The sequence below is a fragment of the Lampetra planeri genome, chromosome 19 (genome assembly GCF_965212315.1).
Source record: "Lampetra planeri chromosome 19, kcLamPlan1.2.h2, whole genome shotgun sequence".
NCBI lineage: Eukaryota > Metazoa > Chordata > Hyperoartia > Petromyzontiformes > Petromyzontidae > Lampetra > Lampetra planeri.
The window spans coordinates 13,406,762-13,430,778 of NC_136125.1; the positions used below are offsets into that span (position 1 = coordinate 13,406,762).

The following is a 24,017-nucleotide window of genomic DNA, read 5'->3' on the forward strand; positions in this document are numbered from 1 at the left end:
AAAATAAAATATAGAAGGACCTTGTGCCTTCTCACGAGTGACTTTTCTGACCAGTATTCTTTATCCATACAGCCAGGAGCTGCACACATCAAGCCAAATCCCATCAGTCAAGATGGGATCGGTTTTGCCTACTTGGCTAAGCGGTTGAGGGATCACCACTGAATCCGATGTCTCCCTGTAAAAATAACTGAAAGCGGGCAGCACCGACAATTCCACACCGTGGCCTTGCCCTGCTTCACAGCGACTCCAGTGAGACATGCTCGAACTCTATGGTGGTCGTGATTAAAGCCAGGCTGACCTTTTTAATCAAGGTCTTGTTACGGAATGACGCACAGCGGTTAATTTGCAGCCACGACGTTGTGTGCAGGTTTGAGCAGCTGCTGTGTTTTTTTTCCTATTGAAAAAAAAATTTGCTCGCTGAAAATCTTCGCCTCATGGGAAATTCGCTGGGGTTTGACTGATCTGCTAGATGATCCAAATACAGAGTTTTTAAAATAATTTTAACAAAAGACATACAGGAACATAACATAACAGCAGTGGAATATAAACACTTTAAAGATTTGAGAAAGAGGTCAAATGGGAACCCCATTCTGTGTTTCTATGACCGCTTGAATCCAGGCTCCTCCTGCAGAGCCCTGACCAAGGGGTGGCACGTGGCAATCACGTGGCAATCACGCGGCCGAGCGGCAATGCGATTGCTGCTTGTTGCAAAGGCTCGTGGCTTGAGCCCAACGGCCGCCTTGGTTAGTACTGTCAGGTGTGTTAACCTGACACGATATACGAGCCACCCGTCTGCACTACGGTGGACGTTTACGATCCTGCGGTGTAATTTAAGGTGAAGTCGGCCGTGTGTGCACCGTCGTCGTGAAAACTTTACACGTGATAGGCCACCCACACCACATCTCATCTCAAACATTCAAACGACACCCCCAGCGTCAGCTGTCCCTCTGCGGCGGCACAATGTGACTCGGCACCTGATCTGCCTGCGGGGGCACTGGTCTCTCAGTAGGGGGGCGATGGCTGCTTTTTATAGGCCCAATTGAGTAATTTGCAGGTACTTTTTTTAATTTGAAAAATTGCACGATGATCCTGGCACAAAATGGGATACTCATTTCAAATGATGCCAGGGGATATTTAACATCTGTGAGGCAGACCGCGCATATTTCCATGGTTATTACAGCTGCAGTAATAAACAAGGGCGGCTTTCCAGATTCTAACCATGAACCTTTGGAACAAGTGGCAATTACGCTACCATTAGCCATGTCACTGCCAAATCATTAAAAGACGTCAACCTGCGAAAAACGAAAATGTGCATCCTGCAAAAAATGCAAATTCATCTTTCAAGTTTATTTTGTTGAACCAGGCAAGAACTCAAAAAGAGAGTAGGATGAGTCTCATTTGCAAGGGTGACCTTGGCCACCAAAATAGCAAAATAAACCAAAAACGCATGAGAACAAAAACAACCGTATCACACGAGGAATTGAAAATATTGCGAAGACGTTTTCAACTGCCCGTGTGATATAGCTGTGACTCGCAGCTGCGTACACTCGGTGAGCCATCGGCTTGCACACCGCTAAGCACCCTCACCGCCACGGATAACAATGCCTCACTGCTCTTCAATCCGTTCTCATTTTCACATTGTAATTCCCAGTGTTACACGGACTCCCGCTCAACGCTCTGGGAGAGACCATTTCACTTCACCAATGGGTTGAATTTAAGCAAACCGACATGAGCCATATACATGAGCCACTTGATGCAGCTAATTCGGCTGTGACGGTCCCACCTGATGACGGAGACTTGTGTTGCCTCCGAAACGTCGTGATTTTTGTTTTTATTTTATTTTATTTTCATTAATTTTGATGTTTTTACCTACGTGACTTTACCGAAAAAACCTAAGAATATGATTCCTTGCAGTCACGAAAGCTTCAAATCTAGAACGACATGAGCCATTTTACAAATAAAATATTTCTTCTTATTACTTGGTTATCTTGGAAAACCACACAGTCCAAGGGCTATTTTTTCGTCAGGGTCCTGCATTGGGTTTTTTTAATTGTTCATCCAATTTATGAGCACTTTTACAAATTACAAGTGATATTCTTGAGGGCAATGAATGTCGTGGTGTTTTTTATGCAGTTGTTTTTTATTGAGAAGATTTGTGCTGGCTTTCTGTTTACACATTAATCACAAAATTAAAAAAAATGGTTGCAGTGTGCTTTGCCATCGGCAGGAACTGACAGTAAAAAGAAATGCAAACCTACTTGGTTCAATATTGTTTTGTTTGTGCTAACAACACAGCAACTTCAACATTGCTACAATGTGCAGTCTGACCACTGATATTGCTAATGCTTCAATAGTGTTAATTGTCATAGTAGTAGAGATATTGTTTATATTAGAATAATTAATGTAATTCTGCTATTTTGATCATGTATATTCATGGAGATTGGTTGATACTAAATCTTTGCCTGTGATATATTTCAAGATATGAAACCACAGTGACCCATCTTCACGTATGGCTGTGAGAGCTGGAGGGATCTCTGGTTATTTGGAGAAGCGATGCATGTGATGGATATGAGCGTTAACACAGTAAGTGATTAGCGCAGGAAAATTTGGTTAGTAATATAGCATTTCTTCTGAACCGTGTATGCCATCTTACGGTAGAAGCATTCATCAAAACGGCCCAGACGAATTGTGTGGCCGTGTCACGAGAATGGATTGACATGTGTCAAATCATACTTGCGGAGGTGAAAGGGGTTTAGTCTAGAACGTGATAGAGAGGGGTCTCTATTGAGGAGATGGAGCTATGAAATGTGCTTGTGTGCGTGCAGATGCTAGGTGGATTGTTAGAAACCATGAAAGGTAACCACAACTTTGGGAGGTCTTCATCCAGCAGTCCGATTAAATGTGGCTGATGACAATGTGAATTCTCCAACAATCCACATCTCGTTTGGAGCAGCTGTTACATGATCGGTCTGATAGGTTGGAGGAAACACCTACACACAGAACCGTCCAGAGTAACAGCTTTTCAGTTCATGTTTCTTTATACCTTACAGAGGAGGATTTGATGAGTCTTGAGAATTCATCTTATGGCCATGCCAACTTGTCACATGAATGGCACGTAAAAAAAACACGTGAACTCGGTCATTCTAAGGGCCTTTGTTGCAGTCTGTCTGTTGAGGTGTATTCGACGTAACTGATGTCATGAAATGGCACAGATGGGACAACAGGAGCAGTGTTAAGTCATTTTATACCGGACACAGTTAGGAGACCACCACCTGGTTGCAATTCATTCTTTGAGCTCAGAATGTTCACTGGGGATCTTAATGTGGTCAACGAAAACAGAATATGAGGAATAGCGTTAAGGGACCGTTCAATGCAGCCTGGGGAGGGGGGCACAATGTAAAATTTAACAACCCAACTTCCTTTGCAGACTTTGACAGCACAACAGCGCTTTAATCATAGTTCATCATCATTAAACCAATAATCCAATGGAATAGTCGGCATCATTTTTGTTTCTTTCACTTTTAAACAATTCTGTCTTCATAAAAACGGCTCCACGTGGTGTCCCTAGTGATAGAAAAGCGAGTTCCGTCCATTCCGGAGCTGGCTAAGATAGCAGACCCAGGCGGCAATAGCCCAGGAATGAGATAGCGGACATTTTCATGATACCCTTCAAGGACCTGTCTGCAACCCTGTATTGTATAAAGGGGTGAGAGGGGCAGTGAGGGGACAGAACCGTCAATACGAAGCAAATTTGAAACAAATGTGAAATGCTCATCAGAATGAGTGACGATGTCCTCTGCTTTTGCTTGCCATGCATTCCGTTCTGGATGTTGCCAACTGTGTGCACGACGTTTTGCAGTATTCCCTCGTGAGTCACAAACTCGCTATCCCCGATTTTGGCTATCCACGAATCGCATCTGGAACTCTACACGACTGCATCGAGAGTGAGAGAAAGAATAGGATGAGATAAAGAGATGAAACGGATAGAGAGAGAACTTGTCGAAGCTTTAGAAGCATCTGCAGACGTTGCACGTACGATATCCCTAGGCCAATATCATTGTGACTTGACTTAAAGCTTTCGTGACTGCAGGAATTCATATTATTTGGGTCTTTCGGTAAAGTCACGTAGATAGGTTGAAAAAAATAACAAAACACTACGACGTTTCGATCGCAACACACGACGATCGCTTGTGTTGTGATCGAAACGTCGTAGTCTTTGGTTATTTTCTTTCACCCTATCTACGTGACTTTAACGAAAGACCCAAAGAATATCAACATATTGTGACTTGACTGTAATAGCTTAGACGGGGGGCTGAGCCTTCAGCTGGGACGGTGGGGTGGGGGGCTCGGCTCCCTTCGGCCCTACGCAACGCTACGGGGCTGTCAAGTAATAGCCGCTTTACATTATCTTCCTTGTTGGGATCACATTTCTTTTCAAATGATAACAAAAGTAGTGTTCCGTTTAAGCCATTTAATGATGTTTCTTTTTCTTAAACCACTGCCTATGATTTTCCACATCCAGGCATTGGACTGATGGCTAAACACAAATGACTGGGATTGCTCTTCATATGCTAATTACAATCCCATTAGCTCTCCGTGCCTCTTAGAAAACAATGTGCACTTTGGAATGCACTTTACCTGGCATATACAGACATCACTCTCGTTGCGTTTCTTCAATTGTCGTGGTGTTGCGGAGTTGATTCCTATGAGTTTAGTTGATTAGATGTGGACATCTAATGCTGAGAATATTTCTTAATTCCACATGGTCAGCTGTGGTTAGTGAACATGGAACAACCCCACGTGTCGCCTAAAAAGGGCACGCTTTTACATTTTACATCATAATAATATTAGTGTTCTAATGACAAATAATGGCTGTAATACCAATTATTTAAAATATTTTCAAGAATGAATCAATGGCCCTTTAATTAAGCCCATGAGAGAGCCCATTGAGGGCATAAATATCGTGCCGCGGGAAATATGAACGGAGACATTTCACGGCAGAAAATTTATTCGGAAAATAAGTTTGGTGTAGATTAAATAATATCCCTTTTCGATAAATTGCATTTAAACGTATTTTGAAAAGCCTGCTAAAGTTGTCTGTAATTAGTTTCCACGTTATTTAAATGTTTTTTGGCAATTGTCGCCTGTGTTAAATATGTGCAATTAAATTGCTTCAACATGGCAGATATTATAACCCGAGCTCAAAGCGCACAATAAATACCCTTCCATGTAACTGAGGCATCAAAGATATATATGTTAAACTTATTTCCCATCGTATGTAGCCAACCACACTAATCGGAGGTGTGGGGGTAGGACAACAAACTAAACACAAAAAGCAGTTCTAAAGAAATGTAGTTTTCAATCTAGATTATTTAAAATCCATAGCTCCAGTGGCTTCCTAATATCGGAAGGAAGAGCGTTCCAGACGGCCGCAGTGGCACATCTGAAAGCGCGCTATGCAGTGACCATCTTTGTTCCATGGCCAACCCAAACAATATTTGTGACCACAGTGTTTATCGATGGAACTTTTAATTGACAATTCAAATCGGTGAATTGTAACAAATGGTTGATGTTGGTCAGAATATTAATGTTACATTGTTCATGTATATTTGAAAAAAGACACCTGTATGTCTGATGAACCAATTATCCCCTGAACACTGCAGTTTTGAGCCTATCTCAATTGTATTTACTGTGGGAGAGTAATCAATGGCTTAAATGGCACCCTTGTAAACAGTTTGAATGCAATTTAATGGAGCTACCCTGCATTTAAGGGAATCCAATTAAATACGCCGGGCAGTTGTGTAAACTACACGCCTTAATGGTGCCTATTGTCAATATGAACAAATGTGATGCAGGACTGGTGTGTCTGGCTGGGTTTCTAGCAGAGGTACAAAGATTGATTTGTCTATGTTTACCATAATTTGTCCAAAGTAAGTCTTAATGTGCCAGGGAAAGCCTCCTTGTTTTTAAGCATGCTCCTCCCTTTGCATGTTTGCCCACTTCGTCTTAACATATGCACACATGGCAGGAACCTGGAGTATCTGGAAGAACGACACTCATGATATAGGAATAATAATCCTCGCATATATCAGTGACCTACTTGCTGCACCTCCTCTTACAGATACCTCATAGGCCTGCAGTTGGGGTCACGCTCACATGATGCCTCCATCTCTGTGTGATCCACAAACCCTGCATCCAAATCACCGTTCCCCTGCCAAACCCACTTTAAAGCATCATTCAGCACATTATCACTTATCCTACTCGATGGAGACTTGGGGTACAGGCGGATACGTGAAAAGGTTAGATATGTGAACACTGATAGAAAATGACCGTTTCACCACCATGCACAAATACTCCACTGGGTTTGGGTGGTAAATTGGTCACAGCGGATATGCAACATTGTACTGCAACACATTTCAGATTTTTTTAAAAATAATTGACTAGAAATATATATAATTTGGGTCTTTCGGTAAAGTCACGTAGATAGGTTGAAAGAAAAGAATAAAAAATAAAAAACTACCACGTTTCGATCACAACACAAGCGATCGTCATCAGGAGGAGAAACGAGGAAAGCTGCTGAAGCAGATTGTTTTAAAGGTTTAGAATGGGCGTAGCCCAAGGGTCATAAACAAAGTGGGCGGGGCTAGTGATGTTAATGTGAGAGATTAGCATGTTAATGTAAGATCGCAGAGCCACTGCCGCGTCGGCGCGCGAAGCGGCTGTGTTGGTGTGAGAAATGTAACCTGTTAATGTAAAAGCAGAGAGCTGAAAATAACAACTAACATCGGAAGGTGGTAGGATGGGAACATCACAGCTAGTTATAATTTAAACTGGTTAATTAGCGTCCTTCCAATGATTGCTAAGTTTGTACCCATCTTCTGGATTGAAATTGTGCCTGTGTCTATGAATATGGATGGCTTCATGAACGAATCTTTGTTGATAGCCAGTGGGTTTGCAAAGTACCTTCGTCTTAGAGAAATCAATTTCGTGTGAGCTTACCGCATTAAAACAATGATCAGCCACGGCCGAGGTATTGGTCCTACCGTGTTTCAGATCTACCTTATGTTCACGAGCACGGTCCGAGACATGTCGCTTAGTTTCCCCAATGTAACTACTGCCGCAGACACAGCTTAGATTGTAGACGCCGGGGTATTGCATGTCAGGGATCACATCCTTCACAGATGGGATCAGATCACTAATTTTATGTCCTGTGTTAAATCGAACCTGTATTTTGTGTTGGCTCATGATTTTGGAAATATTTTTGGTGACCCCTGCTATGTATGGCAAGGTGATGGTTTTGATTGGGTCCTCAGTTCTTCGCAACGGTTGGGGTGATAGCTTTACGGATTGTGTAGTCTGAATATCCATTCATCTTGAGAGCTTGGTGTACGTGTTCCAGTTCATTGGCTAGGTGATGATGGTTGGAAATACATCGAGCTCTATGGTGTAGAGTTTTGAGGAGGAAATTCTTCTGGGATGGATTGTGGTGGGAGTCGGGTATGGGTGGCTTTCCTGTAGACACAGTGTCCCATTGAGTCATCTGGTCTATTTTCGATTAAAACAGCCAAGAATGGTAACTTTCCATATTTTTCCACCTCCATGGTGAATGTGATGGCTGGAAGTATGGAATTGATGTGGTTGAGGAATTGGTTCAGAGCTGGTCAGCCATGTGGCCAGATGACGAACGTGTCATCTATGTACCTCTTACTCAAGGACGGACGTAGAGTGGATTCCTGGATGGCATCTGTCTCAAATTTTACCATGACACACATTGATGGCCTGAATTCATTGATCATCTTGCACGTCAGTTTGAATTTGGGTTGAGTGCTTCGCTAGCATCCTCGAGCATTGCTCTGCATGATCACCAAATGCACCAAGCAGCCCATGTCTGTCTGCGCAGCGTCACTAAGCGAAATTCTTGGGCCGACTTGTAAGAAAGGCATTTTGGGTGGTAGAGAAATGATGCCCCCTAACTTCGTCTACAGTAATTGACATTTTGGAGGACTAATTTGCCTGGAGATTTATATCTATGTTGGAACATTTCTCATTTTTAGGCCAAATTACATTGCTATATTCTTCTCTATATGAAGCATATGTCTGTATTATGTATGATATTGGTCGCTGTATTATGTATGATATTGGTCACTGTATTATGGATGATATTGGTCGCAAAAGCCTACGTGTTAAACATATTGTTGTAATTGGTAATACTGCGTTGACAGAAGGGCCATTGCCTGAAACATCAACTTTTATTAATATTTCCTCTTTAGGTCCCTGTGATATTGACGAATTTGCTGAGTTTTTCTCTATGAAGCTGCTCAGGCAGTATGAGAAGAAGGGATGGAGGTCACGGGTTGGAGGGTTGGGTTATACGTTTTTTTTTCCAGTATTTTTCATTTAACAGCTTGAGCAATTTTAATTAGTTTGTTAGCACATGGGACCCCTATCTTTCGATGGGGCCAGTTTAAGCGTTGGCTTGTACTGAGCCTCTTAAGCCATAAGGAAAGTGCAAGTGCTGGGGCATGGCAGGACCTCTCAACAAGAAGAATTGCAGCAGTGCAGCGCATGGCCCCACATAAAACCTGCGAGTTCCCTGCACCGGAGCTGTTGTTGAGGGATTGGAATTAGAGCCACATGTGGCTGAGCCAAATTTGTTGCCGTTCAATGCACCTGTCTTTGATGAATGATAAAACCCTCAAGACTCTGCGGTGTTGCCACCCACCGCATTGGATGTCGATATTCCGTACCGTTGGCATCGTCTTGCGGTGGCTATCGCATGTGGACCTACCTGAGAATGAGTCGAGAGACTCAAACTTGAATCGGTAAATAATGTCCCGTATTGCTATTGATATTATTAAAATAATGCAATCCTATTCTTTTTATCAAGTAGCATGTTGCATGTGTCCCCTGTGGTCGATTTCTGTGAAAGTCACTGCTTGTGGGAGGCTTCTAGCGAAACCCAACCAAATCCTCTCCTTCCACAACATTTTCACTGGGATAACACTCAACCCAGCAGGTCTCTAATGCACTGTAGCAAACGCGTGTGGGTTTTTTGTACCATCAGAAGATGTATGGGTATTAATGTCAACTGCAGACAACAGGTCAGTTTGCTCGGTGGAATTAAATGCATTCACCTCATAACTCACAAATATAACACGATACCTTGAGCAAATGTAATGCAGCACAGCGGGGTTCAATGGCCTGTGTTCCAGTCTGTGCCTGGACATGCAGGTGTTTTTGTGCATGGCTGTGTGTTTGGGATGAGTAAAATGTTACGTTTAGTATGTTTGCACGTGTGTATCAATTGCTCACGGCTAAAGTTGTACGTGTGCATTACTTTGCATCGATTACTTTGAGTGTATGCAGCCTGTGTGGAATACACAAATGCAAAAACTCATGCACACTCTGATGTTCTGATGCCAGATTACCAACTTTTTCAAACTTAATTCATTTTTCATTCACCCACATAACAAGTAATCCGTAGAAATCAGCTCTGCAGTATGTTATCCACTATGCATTTGCAGAACATGTCTATATTCTGTATTTTTTTGTCAACGAGAATGAAATGGTGCCCAGAAATGCCGATAATTACAGTAAAAAGAATTTAAAAAATCTATGCTCCAATCATCCGCGGAGAATGACATGGGCTGCGGGGAGGTGCCACCCTCCCACCCCCTAATATCTCCGTGGATTGTTGGAATTAGACTGGAGCTCCGCGTTTCACAAGTCACCTGAGAAGTGCACAACGAAGAGTAGAGAGAGGCCCTCGCTTGACAATACATTGGGTTAGAAAGCACAAGGATTAGAGAACACAAGTTAGAGACGTAATTTTTATACTAATAAAAACTCAAACTCTTAAACTCTATTTTATTTTACCAACTACAAGTCACCCACGACGTCCTGTATACCAGGCGAGGTAGTTAACATTTTGCCACCACTGCACCCCGATATTGATCATGAAGGAAAACAACCCGGGGGGTGCAAAGGTCACGTTGCGATGGCCGATGGTCGAGATTCCCGATGGAGTGGCAGCATGACTGGAAAGCGTCGCAACTGCGGAGATGGGGCGATGAAATCGGCTCCTGTGCAGGTGCTGGACGGATTGTTGCATGGTGCAACCATGCTAGATGGTGAGAGTTTGTGGAGGCCTTCGTCAAACAGTGGATTGACCATTGCTGATCATGATATGTGCATGAAAAGCAACTTCAAACGTTGAACATCAGACTCACTCACCTTTGTTATATGTCCGATAACAGAACAAAGATTTAGGAGGCTAATGGCCCTTCTTCAGTACTGAGAAGAGGGCACTAAGAATGAGTGACCTTTTACTTTAAACTTTCGTGACTACAGGAATTCATATTATTTGGTTCTTTCGGTAAAGTCACGCGTAGTACGTCACGTACTACGCGTGACTTGTAGCTGGAGATTTCACTTTCTCGTGTAATGCCTTCAAAACACCGGAATATTTGAAGGTGACTCATGAACAGCTTTGATTTAATGTAAAAACACTTTCCATTTACTAAACTCACTGAGCATCGTAAAACAACCTCATCAAAAAGTCAAACAGATACACAAACTGATTTAAATTAAACATATGTATAACTTGGTAACTGAACAACTGCAAAGGTTAGCTTTAACAAATTATTACTATGAGACTCGATGTCATTTATCATGTTAAAAGCGGAACCGTGGAGAATAGTCAGGGGGCCAGATTGACATCTTGACAAAACTGCGGAAACGCATCACCTCAGCAATTTTTCCTCACGGTTGGTGAAAGAGACATTGTGAAATTTTGTGTGAAAAACCACGCGAAAATTATCATTCCCCAATGTGTGAATTGGACCCAAAGCGTCTTGATGGACATCTCTCTTCACATCTCTCTTTACAGCCCTGAGCCAGTGGTGGATAATGCCGCGTTTGTGGTTTTGCGTCGTTGTCACTCCGTCGGACACCTGAGACCTCGACTCCACCGCACAGAGACGCGAGGGGCTGTGCCGAGCCAGCCTGGCCCTGCTTAGGAGGCGCCGAGTAATTTTTCCACTGCAGAAGCTGAGCCGTGCCGCTGATGTCCCGCAGTCAACAGATGGGAAACTGATTCTCGATTTAAAACTCATTTCTGTACAACTGCTTTTCATGTTTAGTTTATTGTCCTTCCCCCCGCACCTCCGATTAGCATGGTTGGCTACGTAGGGTGCGAAAGAAGTTCAATATACATACATACAAGTCATGGTGTTTACTTCCCAGAAGGTGGTGCTTATTTTATTGACCACAGAGGGATGATAGGCTACATTGGCCCACATACAGTACTTGCATTTTTTACTCACGAGACGATTTTGCAATCGTTAGTTGACCTGGCGGTTTGTAATAAATATAGATAATATTCCAGTTAACTGAATAGCAGACAGGTTTTAAACATAAAATATATTCAAACGGTTGATATTGCGCATGCCCCATGACTTCGGTGTAGCTCGGTCACGATGAAAGAAGGAGAAATATGAATGATGATGCGACGTAATTTATATTGGACGATGTAACAATTTAATTTACATACATTGACACGGTTATTCATAGCTCTGGAGATAAATGTTAAATTGAGTATGTCAGTGATTTATTTTCTCCCCCCACCCCCAAAAATGAATTTATTCTCTTTGGATGTATTCATATTGTACTTTGCACACACCCTGAGGAGCAGTGCTAACAGCTTTAAAAGCGTAAAGGCATTGATTTTTTTTTTATATATAAATGAGGTGATAATTATATTTAAATATAGCGTGTAAACACATTTTAATTGTACTGTCATGTTGTATATGCATCTTCAAAATAGGGGTAGATTTTTTTTTATCTCCAAAGAAGTTTACGTAGATGAGAAATATGTGAATTGACAGATTAAAATGTGGTACAGTGTCGCCAATTATCTTGACGCTTGCAATGCGTGGTGACGTTTTTGACAAAAAACACATTCCTTTGTGTGCACGCGCATATGAGCAGTCACAATAATTTACTAAGTGCTTCTTACGGGGAAAAATCAAACATGGCATCATCACGTTACTTTCTGTATCTTTTGCATTTATCCTGAGGATTGTTACTGCAGAGGGGAGCTGTGGTCTCAACCAAGCCAAGGCGATTGACTGCATGACTGCTTTCCAGTTCCTGGTTTCCGAATTAGTTGTTTTTAAGGCAAGAAGTGTTGTTCCAGTTTTAAAAAGATTAAGGGAATCAATAGGATGGATACAAAAATAAATACCCCCTGGAGGAAAATTAATCCGCTCATGATCTAGACAACGATTTACACTTTTTTCTGTTAAATAAATAATATAATTACGTAATAACAAATCATTCTGTTATTTTTTAAGTACAACCATTTTATTTTAAGCTCACAGCCCAGTGTATAAGTATAGTACGTCATGCTGACAGATTGGTGAAATACGCTCGCCATTTTAAGGAGATTACTTTGGGAGGGTTCCATTAAAAAGGAAGGAACAATCATGAGATGTTGTTAAAAACAATCTCAATCTACAGACCCTGTCGGTCCACTGCTGCATACAGACCTGTCCACGCCATGTCGGTCACAGGGGCTTGGTTTCACCATACTTCACGTTGGCCAGGTATGGTCGGAGCCGTTGCGATGGCAGTTGCTGCCGATGTCGGCCAGGAATGAAACTCGGGTAGCCGGTGGCATAGCGAAGTGCCTTATCCACTCACTGTGCCGCTTCGCCCCCCTGAGCCAATGACATGGGTGTAGAGTTAATGAAATGATACGTAGTTATATGTTGGGAAATTTATCCTGGGTATGACAACGAATGTCTTAAATGTAATGTGGTTGAGTTAGTAGCCCATACAGAGGAAGTCTACTTGTGCAAGAGGCATCGACGTGTGGAGCGACTGTGTGCCTCTGTGGGACAGCATAGCAAATAGTCTAGCCAGGAAAGCTTAATTGAATCTCAACTTATTCAAGAAGGTGCTGCGGTTTGGATGTTTATATTTTATAAGGAGAGATTTGCATGTGGAAGAGAATTGATGGATTCACAAACTCACTTGCTGTACTGTCATTTCCATGGCAGCCTCGCAGCCCATTAGATATGAGCTTTTCACAAATCTATACGATCCACTAACTCTTGCATACAAAGGGCGGTACAACAGGTTTGCGCCAGCACCGCACTCTTTCGGTGCCGACTTCTCGCATTTGTCGGACTTCTCTGGGTACTCCGGTTACTTTTACACAAAATGAATTGGCCAAATATCTCATTACAGGAGTCTTGACACTCAGTGAGGCTTGTCTGGGCTACAAAGTAAATGAATGCATTGCCTCGGGTAAAAGTCCGTTTAGAATAATCAGTGGCAGAAGTGAAGGTGGTCTTTTCCCGAATTGCCATTCCAACTGGCAAGCTGTGACCTTAATGGCAGAGATATTCCACAATGGTTCCATTTCCACGCAATTTAATTATGCAAATACAAATATTCCCTGTTTCGCCTTGCAGATAGACTGAAGGGCGAAGGCCTGGTTTTGAGCACGCATTAAGGCTGGCATGGCATTGACTGGGTTGAGGTGGCCACTTTTGTCTTCCCAGTTCTGAAATGTATACATTCTACATACTCAGGAGACACAGGACAAATTCAGCTCGCCACTGCGGTTGAACATAGCCAAGCAGTGTGATGTGCTTACCACTTCCCTGCCATTCCCTGATAATCTCCACATGCTCACAGAAACACAGACCATAGGGGCAGTTGCCTATCACATGTGTACTGTCTTATACATGGAGGCATCCCATCGCCCACCCCACACCAGTCTTCGAACAGCGTGGCACAACGTGGCACACTGCGGCCGTATTTCCTCGATGGCGGGGAGCGCTCATCTCTGAGAACCGAGGGCCTCCGTGGAAATTGCCTCATTTGCAGTCACAGCGTCATGCCGGAGCGCAGCCTCCTGCGTGACACTGTGCAGACGAGGCTGAGAGAGGGCACGCAGGAGTAGGATGGGATGGGAAGGAGGAACAAAAAAATACGGGAAATGAAAGGGGGGGTGGGGGGGGAGAGATTCTGCGTGAGAGATACGACCAACAAACGAGCGACCTTTTACGTCGAGGTGCTCAGCGATGCAGGCCACTTTATTCAACTCGTGTTCCGAGCCATTTGATTGAGCGATGCCCGCGACACTCTAGCGGGCCGGCGCGTAATGCGTGTGTCGCGCTGTGTATCGCTCTGCTCTCGCGTGACCTCACCCAGCATCAATTGGGCAGCGCTTTGCGATTCTTGGGTGTCGCGTGATTTGAAATGACTGCTGCGTGGCCAGATGCTGCGCAGGGTAAGCGTCTCTTGAGTGGACTCGGAACGGCATTTCTAGAAGCTGGCCATGCCACTGCATACCCTTTCGCTGTTTTTATTAAAGTGCCATTATTATTTGTGGCATATATAACAATTATTTGTGTATTCAGCAGAACCTCACTGAATATATGAGATTCCTGTTCGAGAAATTTTCGACCATTTTATTTTCAGTAAGGGGCCATCCATTTAGTATGTACGCATGGAGGGGGAGGGTGGTTAACCCAAATGTGTACGCTTGCGTATGGGGGTCTACTGACAATGTACACATCGGAAACAGGGGCGGGGGGTGAAGCCTCGACTATAATTTGTCTACATTGGCCTTCAAATGAGTTAGATAGTCCGGCTGTGGACTGTTTGCTTAAACACGTTAATATTCTTAATCCTTGATCGTTTCTGCGTGGATTAAATATCGGCCGTTCAATAGGATTCGGGGGGGGGGGGGGTGCGTCAGGCGAACGTACGCAGGTGGAGGAGGGTGTAAAAGGTTCACGTGCATACAGGGAGGGGGGGGGGGTCAGGTATTGACAGATTTTGCATACGTACTAAATGGATGGCCCCGAAGTATTAATTTGACAATAAACCAAATTGCCGTGATATGGTGGATACCACAATAGGCAGCATTATAAGTTCCATGATAATAATATCGGTCTGACAAAATATAAATAAAATAACAAATTCAATAACATCGTGAAAATTAATGTCTTATCATGAAAATAATACTGTGGCAATCCTGTAAGAAGCCACAGTGCCCAGGGCTGCATTGTCCTACATCACTGTGCTTCTCGTGCAGTCGCCTGGGTTCAGTACCCGGCTGGGAACAACAACACCAAAGACATGGTCTCTAAATCTCGACCGGGCTTCTCGGAGGTCAATTTGGCCTAAATTGAGTTCACAATTCAGTGGGGAGACAAAAGTGGCCAGGCATGCGTGGAGTTGGTCTTTCCACCTCATTACACATCTGCAATACTTTCCTTAATAGGTGCTCACTAACATCACTTAGCCAAGCAGTCGATCAGGCTAAATGGGGGATCTCTGTCTTGTGTGAGTAGAATCTCTTTCTTCCAGTGCTCCTCCACTTCTGATCAATTTGAAATGGTAACTGTTAATATATTCCATCACACAAGTTAATAAAGCGAGCCCCTCTCTTTGGGGAGCAGAAACAATGAGAGGCACTTGGCAGATGCTTAAGCGGAGGGGTTTACATTTCATTTAGAGCAGAAGAACCCCGTTCACAAAACGGTCATTATGGGGAACTTAAAAAATAGAATGACATCAAATGTATAGTGCTGGGGCATTAGAAACAATGTAAAAAAGTGAAACTGAAATATAAATTGCATTGACTCTTAATGAGTTTGATGCACTCACTGATATAACAGAATGATTGCCTCTTGCGTTGTATTTAAATTAATCACTGGAGTGACACCAGTGGGGAGGGTCAAGCAAAAACTCGTCGATGATAAACTTGCCAAGCCTCTTTTGGGCTGTCTTGGCTGTTATCTGTGTAGTCGTGGGTTCTATTGAGGCGCACACTTGAATCTGGAGGCAACACGTTTTATTTACTAACACAACAGGTAAGTCGACACTCAACGGGATAACGACTAAGGGTGGTGACCACCACAGATAGCTACATAACCACACACGGGAACACGATATAATCGGCTGGGTCAGCTAACACTCTGCCCGGCTCTCGGCGGCTTGTCTGATGCCCAAAGACCGAGGACTTGGCTGGCGAATTCCATTCCGTGGGACAGCAACCACGACAACCCCGCCTGCTTCTCCGCACCGGCTTTTATCCCCCCCCGGCGTGGGCGAGCTCCTCCCCTGGCCACGCCCCATTCCAGAATCTTCTCGAGGGTTCTGGCTCCCGATCACGTGTCCCTCTCACCCCCTTTGGGGGGTAGTCCCTTCCACCTCGTCTGGTCACGTGTCCTCAAGGGCCATGTCCTCACCCGCCCTCCCTCTCACCGTGGCCAGGGATATGCCCCACCACTCCTCCAGGACCATTCGTCACTGCCGCTGCCCTCTAGTGACACCTCGTATGTCACTACATATGAACGGATGGGAGTTGTCGGTAGGGATTCGCTGGATGAACCGATGGTTGTTCATGTTATTGTTGTACAACTTTGATATTAAATTTAATATTAATGGTAGTTTGGTAGAATTTTGACTTAAAACTTTCGTGACTGCAGGAATTCATATTCTATGGTTCTTTCGGTAAAGTCACGTAGATAGAAAAAATTATAACAATAAAATACAATTCCCTTAAGCTCAAGAGTTGTTGACTTCCCTTGTCTTCATGTAACTCTGTACAGCATGTGTGTATGTGTATCAACGTGAAACTTATTTCTCTGCGCTTGGTTTAACGTCCCGACTTTTCAAAGGTGTGCTGACTTGCCCGTACGTGTGTGGATTTCACATAGACATGCGGGTTGTGGTGGTGCATTCAATAAACACGTAAGAAGTCTTCAGAGCGGCAGGGCTATATCTTCAAAGAAATTAGTTCCCCGTGAGATGGAAGCACCTTAGCAGCTGCTTTAATGTGGCATATCGCTCAGCACCACAGTTGCACCGGCCCGGGCCTGCAGATCGGCACGCTTCTCCCGAGCACTGCTGTACAGGTCAGATGATCAATACTTGGACGAATTGAAGCTCTTAATGGCCATAATAATCCCTGGGACCAGTATTGCCTGCGAGCAATTCTGCCCAGATACGGACCTCGTTATCACTCGCCGAGGCTGCGTCCATACTGCAGAGCCTCGAGCTGTGTTTACGGTGGCTCGAGAAATGTGGCACAGAAAATATAATGCTGCCCAACGGTGTCCTCTTGCATTTATAATGTGCACATAATATATATTACATCTGTTGTAATCAATTTCCTATATATTATTCACTTCAAACAGTATTCTAGTGCATTTCACGATGCATTATAAAGCAATAACATGTTTGGGCCCTTTTGTCAATACACTGCTGGATGAGGCCTCTCCACTCCGTTTCAGTTGTGAGGGTTGTTTGACCATACTTCACCACGACGGTCAGTGTGGGTTAGTTAAGAGGTGGGGGTGGAGAACCAGTTCAGTTATTTGCCACTGATGTGAGCTTGGCAGGAAATCGAAGACAGGTGACCGAGTTCAGTGCCGTGTTCTATTCACTCCACCCCAATGTACGTTACATACTGCACAGCGTATTCCAGTTCATGTAATAAACATTACACCCTACTTAACGAAATTCTAGTGCATTTAAAATACATGATATACTATGTCATAATATTGTCAGTGCATTTCGCATGTGTTATTACTCACAGTGCTCACTTAACTCACGGATTCCTGGATTTACACCTCAATTTGGCAGTCAGCACTGAACTTGTATAAAATATGTAGATCCTGATCTATTATATATGGACGATTGCTACTGAAAGACTGATATTAATTCCTATATTTCAGAAGGATAAGAAAGCTGAAATTTGGTTTTAAAAAGTAACATCACTGTTTGAGGCTCTTATGCTTGTAACTAGAAACAAGAATTTTAATTTATTTTCAAATTTGGGCCCAGCAAAGATGATAATGATTGACTTCACTGATTGTCCAAGGCTCTCATAGAGGTTCACATTTTCTTACGTCTCAAGCTAAACTGTTAAAAATATGATCCCCATTATACGGTGAACCGAGTTATTTGCTTCACAAGCAGTGCGAGCCTGAAGCCGATAAACAGCAAGCTAAGCCCAATCCTGGTTGTGATTGGGGGCGTACGAGTAACTGGATATACTCAGCAGCGGCATTACATCATCACCACCACCAGCTTTAATGATGCGTGACAAAATCGACACGATGCAAAGAATAAGCTGACATTTTCACAGCCCGTGTGTGGCAGCCTGGTAGCTGAGGGATTTTCTAAAATCGTCCCTTTTTGTTTGCTCCCAGTGTCTTCAGGAACAGCAGCAGCAGCATTCAGAGCTTATAACTCCGTGTGCAGTGACACATTCTGAAGTGGTGTTTCTAAAGCACTGAAAAACTTGCAGGCTGGGAGAGAATTCCCACCCAGCTACTGGCAGCTGACAAGTCAGATGCCATGCGACCGTGAGGTCAGCTGGGTCTAGTCATCACGTAAAGAAATAGAACACCCGAGATGTATGGCTCCAAAGGTAGCGGCATTCCCGAGCACCTTTTCCAGGAGCTGTGTGCCAAGCTGATTCATGAGGAGGGGACCCAGTGTTGCGAGGGACGCTAGTTAGGCTGCCTGTTATTTTTCGTGCTGACTTTACACTGAGCGTACCTTGTGTATGTAGGTATGTATGTTGAACTTCTTTCGCACCATACATATCCAACCATGGTTATCGGAGGTACGGGGGAAGGACAACAAACTAAACACAAAGCACTTCTGGTTGTCCAACATTATAGGCACTAGTGGTCCAACATCTTGGAAATATTCTCAAGGTTCTGTATCCGTGATGCCTCTTCGCATCCCAGCTCTCCATTCACCGCACATTCTCCTCTGCTCGGTTATAAATCGGACAGAGTGGGCGGCACGCGGCTGTCAGTTTAGTCGAGGCTGGGTTGTAGGTATGAGCCTGGGAGTTTGAGAAATATCGATCTTGGATCCACATCGCATCTCCTGTGCATTTAATTGTTTTCTAGCATTCAGCGCTCAACCTCCAGTTGATTTCTAAGCCATTGCTATTTGTTATGACACGGAATATGTGAGTTGCAGCGTGGAATGACCTTAAACATAATTGATGTGTTTCTCACTGCTTGCAGTTACATAATGGACTTTTGGACTTTTCTGTACGTTGTGCCCTCACATAATATACCAAAATCAACTCTGGTTTTAGCCCAGGGTGCTTGTTCAATGTTTAAAATATGACTGCTCCGGTTTTTGTCATGCGAATTCCAACATTCTGACATGCTGTGAAGTGGACATTAACGAACTTGACAATCATCATTCGAAAAGTAGGCTCTTATTTTTTGTCACGTGGTGCGGTAAAATGTGGATACTCCCATCTGTTCCAGGGTGCCAACATCGGCCCAAATACCCTCGAGATGGGCTGTCCACAGCTCCCTCTAGTGGGAGCCTCTGCTGCCAGCAGTGGCATGAGCAGGCTATTTCAGGGCTACACCAGTGTAGACACCTGCGGGCAGGTGGCGACCGTGTTGATCTAGGTCGACTCGGTCTCAAATGAGTACCTGGTGCAGTGTGTAAACATCGCCACTCAGGAGACAAAGGCAGCCGAGCGTGGTCCCGGCCACCCACCACCTCGTGTGCCGTGCCGGCCTTCATGAGCGCGACTCGCTAACAGCACTTGCCCCAACAGTCTGTTCAAGCTGTACGGGGGATCTGTCTTTGTATCTGCAGATGAACCTGCGGCTCATCCTTGTGAGCGGGCGGACCAAGGAGTTCCTGTTTGCTCCCTCGGACTCGGCGGCTGATATCGCCCGGCACGTGTACGAGAACTGGCCAGTCGGTGAGCCCCGCACGCCGTACTCAACTGCCACTGCTCTCTGTTGCGTCTTTGTGCAACAGTCAGCCCCATTGTAATGCCACCTCGTGTGTGTGTGTGTACGTGTTTGTGTGTGTCCTGCCACGTGGGGAGCGGTAGGGTAGCGGTTAGAGCACTGCGCTACAAACCCGGCGACCCAGATTAAATTCCTGCTCACAATCCACCACCAGTGACTATTATCTGAACCGGTCCTGGGCCTCCACTAGGTCGACTCGGCCTCAAATGAGTACCTGGTTCGGTATGTAAGTTTCGCCACTAGGGAGACAAAGGCGGCCGGGCGTGGTGCTGGCCACCCACCCCCTTCCTGTGCCATGCCGGCCTTCATAGGTGCTCGCTAACAGCACTTGCCCCAACAGTTTGTTAAGGCTACACAGGGGATCTTTGTCGTTGTCTTTGTCCTGCAACGTGCCGGTGCTGTGATTGGAGCCATCGCGTTCATGAAGTCACCGATTCTGATCCCAGTATAATATCAGCGCTGCGTAATGAGAGATCGAGAGTGGTTGTTCAGTGGAATTATTGGCCCCTACCAGATATGGACTATACGATGTTTTAAGTAATCGATTACTCAGAATCAGAATTTTTATTTAGACTGGAAGAATCCGATGAGCTGTGAAGCTCTTTTTTAGATGTCCAGTAGTGGCGAGTCATAAAGTTACAACAGCAAACAATACAAAAACCGACATTAAAATATAGGAACGCTAAGAAAGTCAAGAAATATAAATAAATTAAATGTATAAGAACAAAATGCATAAAACAGTTCCAGAACACACCAAGACAACCCAGTCCCTCAATAAAATTGTACATTAAATGTTTACTATCGATGCATGGGTAAGGATCAAAGTTACAAATCAGTCCTATTAATTATTCGACGGATCAGAAAACTCTAAAAGAGTTGGGAGGGGGGGGAAGTCTTACCTTTGTTCCCACGTGTTCCGCTGGGCTGCCCATTATATGTGTAGTGCTCTTAAATGAAGACACACTACGTGGTTGGGTGCAATCCGTGTATTAACACTTACCTTAATCAGAACCTTTTCGGAGCTGGTTCTATAATTGTTGTAGACGTCCTTGTCTCTACGTAACCCCCTAGACACGAGGCGATTGCAGCTCCACGACCAGACCCACCGAACATTACTCACTCAATCGACCCCCGTCATCTCCGCGCTCCCCTTTTATCCTGGTGCGCGCTCTATCCCCCTAGTGGCAGATATGCTGTCATTACACTCGACCCTCGATCATCTCTGCGCCAGATCTTTACTCAGGTCTGCTTGCCATTTATTCACTTGTGCTCTCCTCTCTATTCACTCTCTCTCCACTCCACACTTCCACCCGTGGCGGGTACACACTACACCCTGTCCCTTCACCCCTTCCTCAACTACCCTGTCAGGGCTACCCCTCGGTCTCCCCTCTCGTCTTCTCCAGGCGGGAGGTCAACCCACACCGCCCGAGAGCGAGGTCCCACCTCCTCAGCCCGTAGCCCCCCCCTCTTCTCTCTCTGCCCGGGACATCTTCCTTCAGCTCTTCCTTCCTCTCTCTCCCGATGTCCCCCCTTAATATCCCCCCTCCCCGGGGCCCCTTACTTCCGCCAGCTCCCCCCTTGGCGGACGTCTTATGCCCCTGCTCCCATCATGCGTCGACCTTCCGCCACTCATCCCTTGGCCTGCACCTCTTCCCGCGCTCACCTCTCGTTGTGTACTCGCGGTACTCCTCTACATATGTATGTTGAGCTTCTTTCGCACCGTACCTAACCAACCGCGGCTAAGCGATGATGCAAGTTTCTCAAATTCCCCCCGGCAGTAGAGATGGGTCCAGCACAGTCAATCGGCACGTCAAGTATGGCGGGATAAAGTGTGGATATCCCCACCTCTTCCAAGATGTCTGGTCAGCTTGAATGGGTAGGACAAATACCCTCTAGAGGGGCTCTACAGATCTCCCCTTATTGGAGGGCCGTCCACCATCAGTGCCGTTGGAAAGCAAATTGCAGGGCGGCACCTTTACCTTTACGATTAAAGAACAAAGTTCAGCACTTGTTTTTCCCAACCACCGTCCATTATTTCCCCTTTCTGTGTTCACAAAACTGTGCATACAAATAATTGTGCATGTGATAATTAGCTGTAAATTATATGCTAAAGATATGCTTGTTGAAGCAAAGAAAAGACGTGGAAACAAAACAAAAATTCCACGGGGAAAATCAAGTCAAGAAAACGCGTCGACTCTTGAATCAAAGGACGACTCTGAACCGCGGGAGTTTATCGAACTGCTTCGTACCGTGCTCACACAAGTCACCTGTTCTCCACAGCCGCATTGCAGCAACACACACACAGCCAGCTGCCTTGCAGAGTTTACCAGCATCGCTCTTATTTTATAACGGGGCCCATAAGTGACGACAGTGGTAGGGTACGGCTCTAAATTGAGTGCGAGTTTATAGGACAAAGATGCCGAGTTAATGTGCAACTGAATTGGTGCATATTCCGGAGCCGACAGGGCCAATAGCCACTCAGCACTTCACATAAACACGGCGGTTTAAGAGACTTGTGCACAATTAGTCCACAGTAATTTTCCAGCTACAGTTGCACCAAGAAGTCTGCGTTGGTTATGAGTGCCACGATGCTTCATGGGGCTGACTTACCGGGCGTTGGAACAGGGGCATTCTTGATCACAGTGGCAGATTTAAACTCATCTGACACTCTTGTGATTGCACACCATTAGGTGCCCTCTTACAGGCCATTCCATTAGATTAGAACGGCACTTCTCAGCGTCGCTCAGGATTTCCATTAGAGCAATGGATGTGCTTCATCGGGGCATTTGCTCTTGTGCTGATGCACAGAGTGCAGATCCAATCTTAAACGTACATGTTTATTCAAATGCCTTTTGAGTGAATCATCCAGAAAGCACACGATTTCATCAGACCTCGCAAGCTCAGCAGGGCTTGAGCCCAGATAGGGCATGGATGGGCGATCGTCATTGCAAAAAACAGGTGTTATAGGCTGCTACAAAACTGTGTTGCACATAAGAGGGCAGTACAGAAAAATCCAATGTATTTATTTTGAAATGCCCATTGTCTATGCTCCCAGTCGTCACCAACCTGTACTGACCAGTGTGGTGAAGTATCGTCAAACACTGCCACGGCCCACATGAAGAGGCCCTCATCCAGCACTGGATTGACAAAAGAGCAGTTTGTGTCCATGTTTCTACCAGACAGCCGTAAAGCTCAGAAGTATTTTAATTTATCGAGAAAAGATTCACCGACGTTGCATTTCCACGACCATTAGAAATCAAACTCATCCCGTGCTGGATCGTTCTTGGAATCCCCCAGCATTGTCCACGTCTCATCCCAACCTTTAGTGCGCCACGTGGCTCTTTGGAATCGGCCTCTTCTCGACTCCCTTCCCTCCACAGCCAAAGGGAAGCGATCATAAAACAATAAACATATAATATACACACACACAAATTTTAAACAAGGTTTTAATCATACAGGGGTTAGGTTACATGATCCCAGGCTAAAATCCTGACGTTGACCAAGACGAGGGACATCACTGACCAGCATCTCTCTTCCACGTTGACCCCTTGACATCACGAAAGTTTCAGAGGATGGCTCGAGTAAAAGCGTGCAACAGTTACTCGCTCAGCAAAGGAAGCCACACGGCCCGATTGGTCTTGGCTTAGCCCGGTAATGGTACCACAAAGACCTTGACAAAGCCCACTTGCCTGACTTGTGAACCCGACTGGCTCACTTTCCAGTGGTGGTTGGAACAAGGCGTGCGATGTTTGCCCCATTCTTTAATCACAGATTGAGTGTTTTGAATTTGTGGGAGGAAGAAAGTAGTGTAGGATTCTGACCGATGTCCCAAGCCTGCGTTACCCCATTGGGTTTCCTTCCTTATGCAGAACACTAAATTGACCAAAACATTCATGAGCAAGGGTCTTTATTCACAGATGGGGAAATAAAGAACAGCGTGTGTGAGCAAAATCTTCACGCAGTGGGCAAACCTGTATTTTGGGATACTTTGGTTTCCCATCAAAGGAGCATCTGTGACCACTCCAGTGAGCCCTTCTCACCCTGCCTCTCTCTGCCACTACATGCCCGTCTCCTGGGGCTGAGTACAATTGAATACATTTTTTAGAAAGCTGTTTTGCTCACAGTCTTCAAATTCACTGGACTACACGAGAGCCTTTCTAACAAACCCAAGATGAAAGAATATTAAGT

At 44.8% G+C, this 24,017-nt stretch overlaps 1 protein-coding gene across 1 annotated transcript in view; it reads left to right on the forward strand.

Moving 5' to 3' along the window:
- The window catches only part of LOC144724161 (ubiquitin-like protein 3), a 145,145-nt gene that overhangs the window by 91,681 nt on the left and 29,447 nt on the right, over positions 1-24,017 (forward strand). Inside the window, exon 2 of the mRNA XM_078603083.1 lies at positions 19,669-19,777. Within this exon, the coding sequence (XP_078459209.1) occupies positions 19,669-19,777 (109 nt within the window). The remainder of the gene's footprint in view (positions 1-19,668; positions 19,778-24,017) is intronic.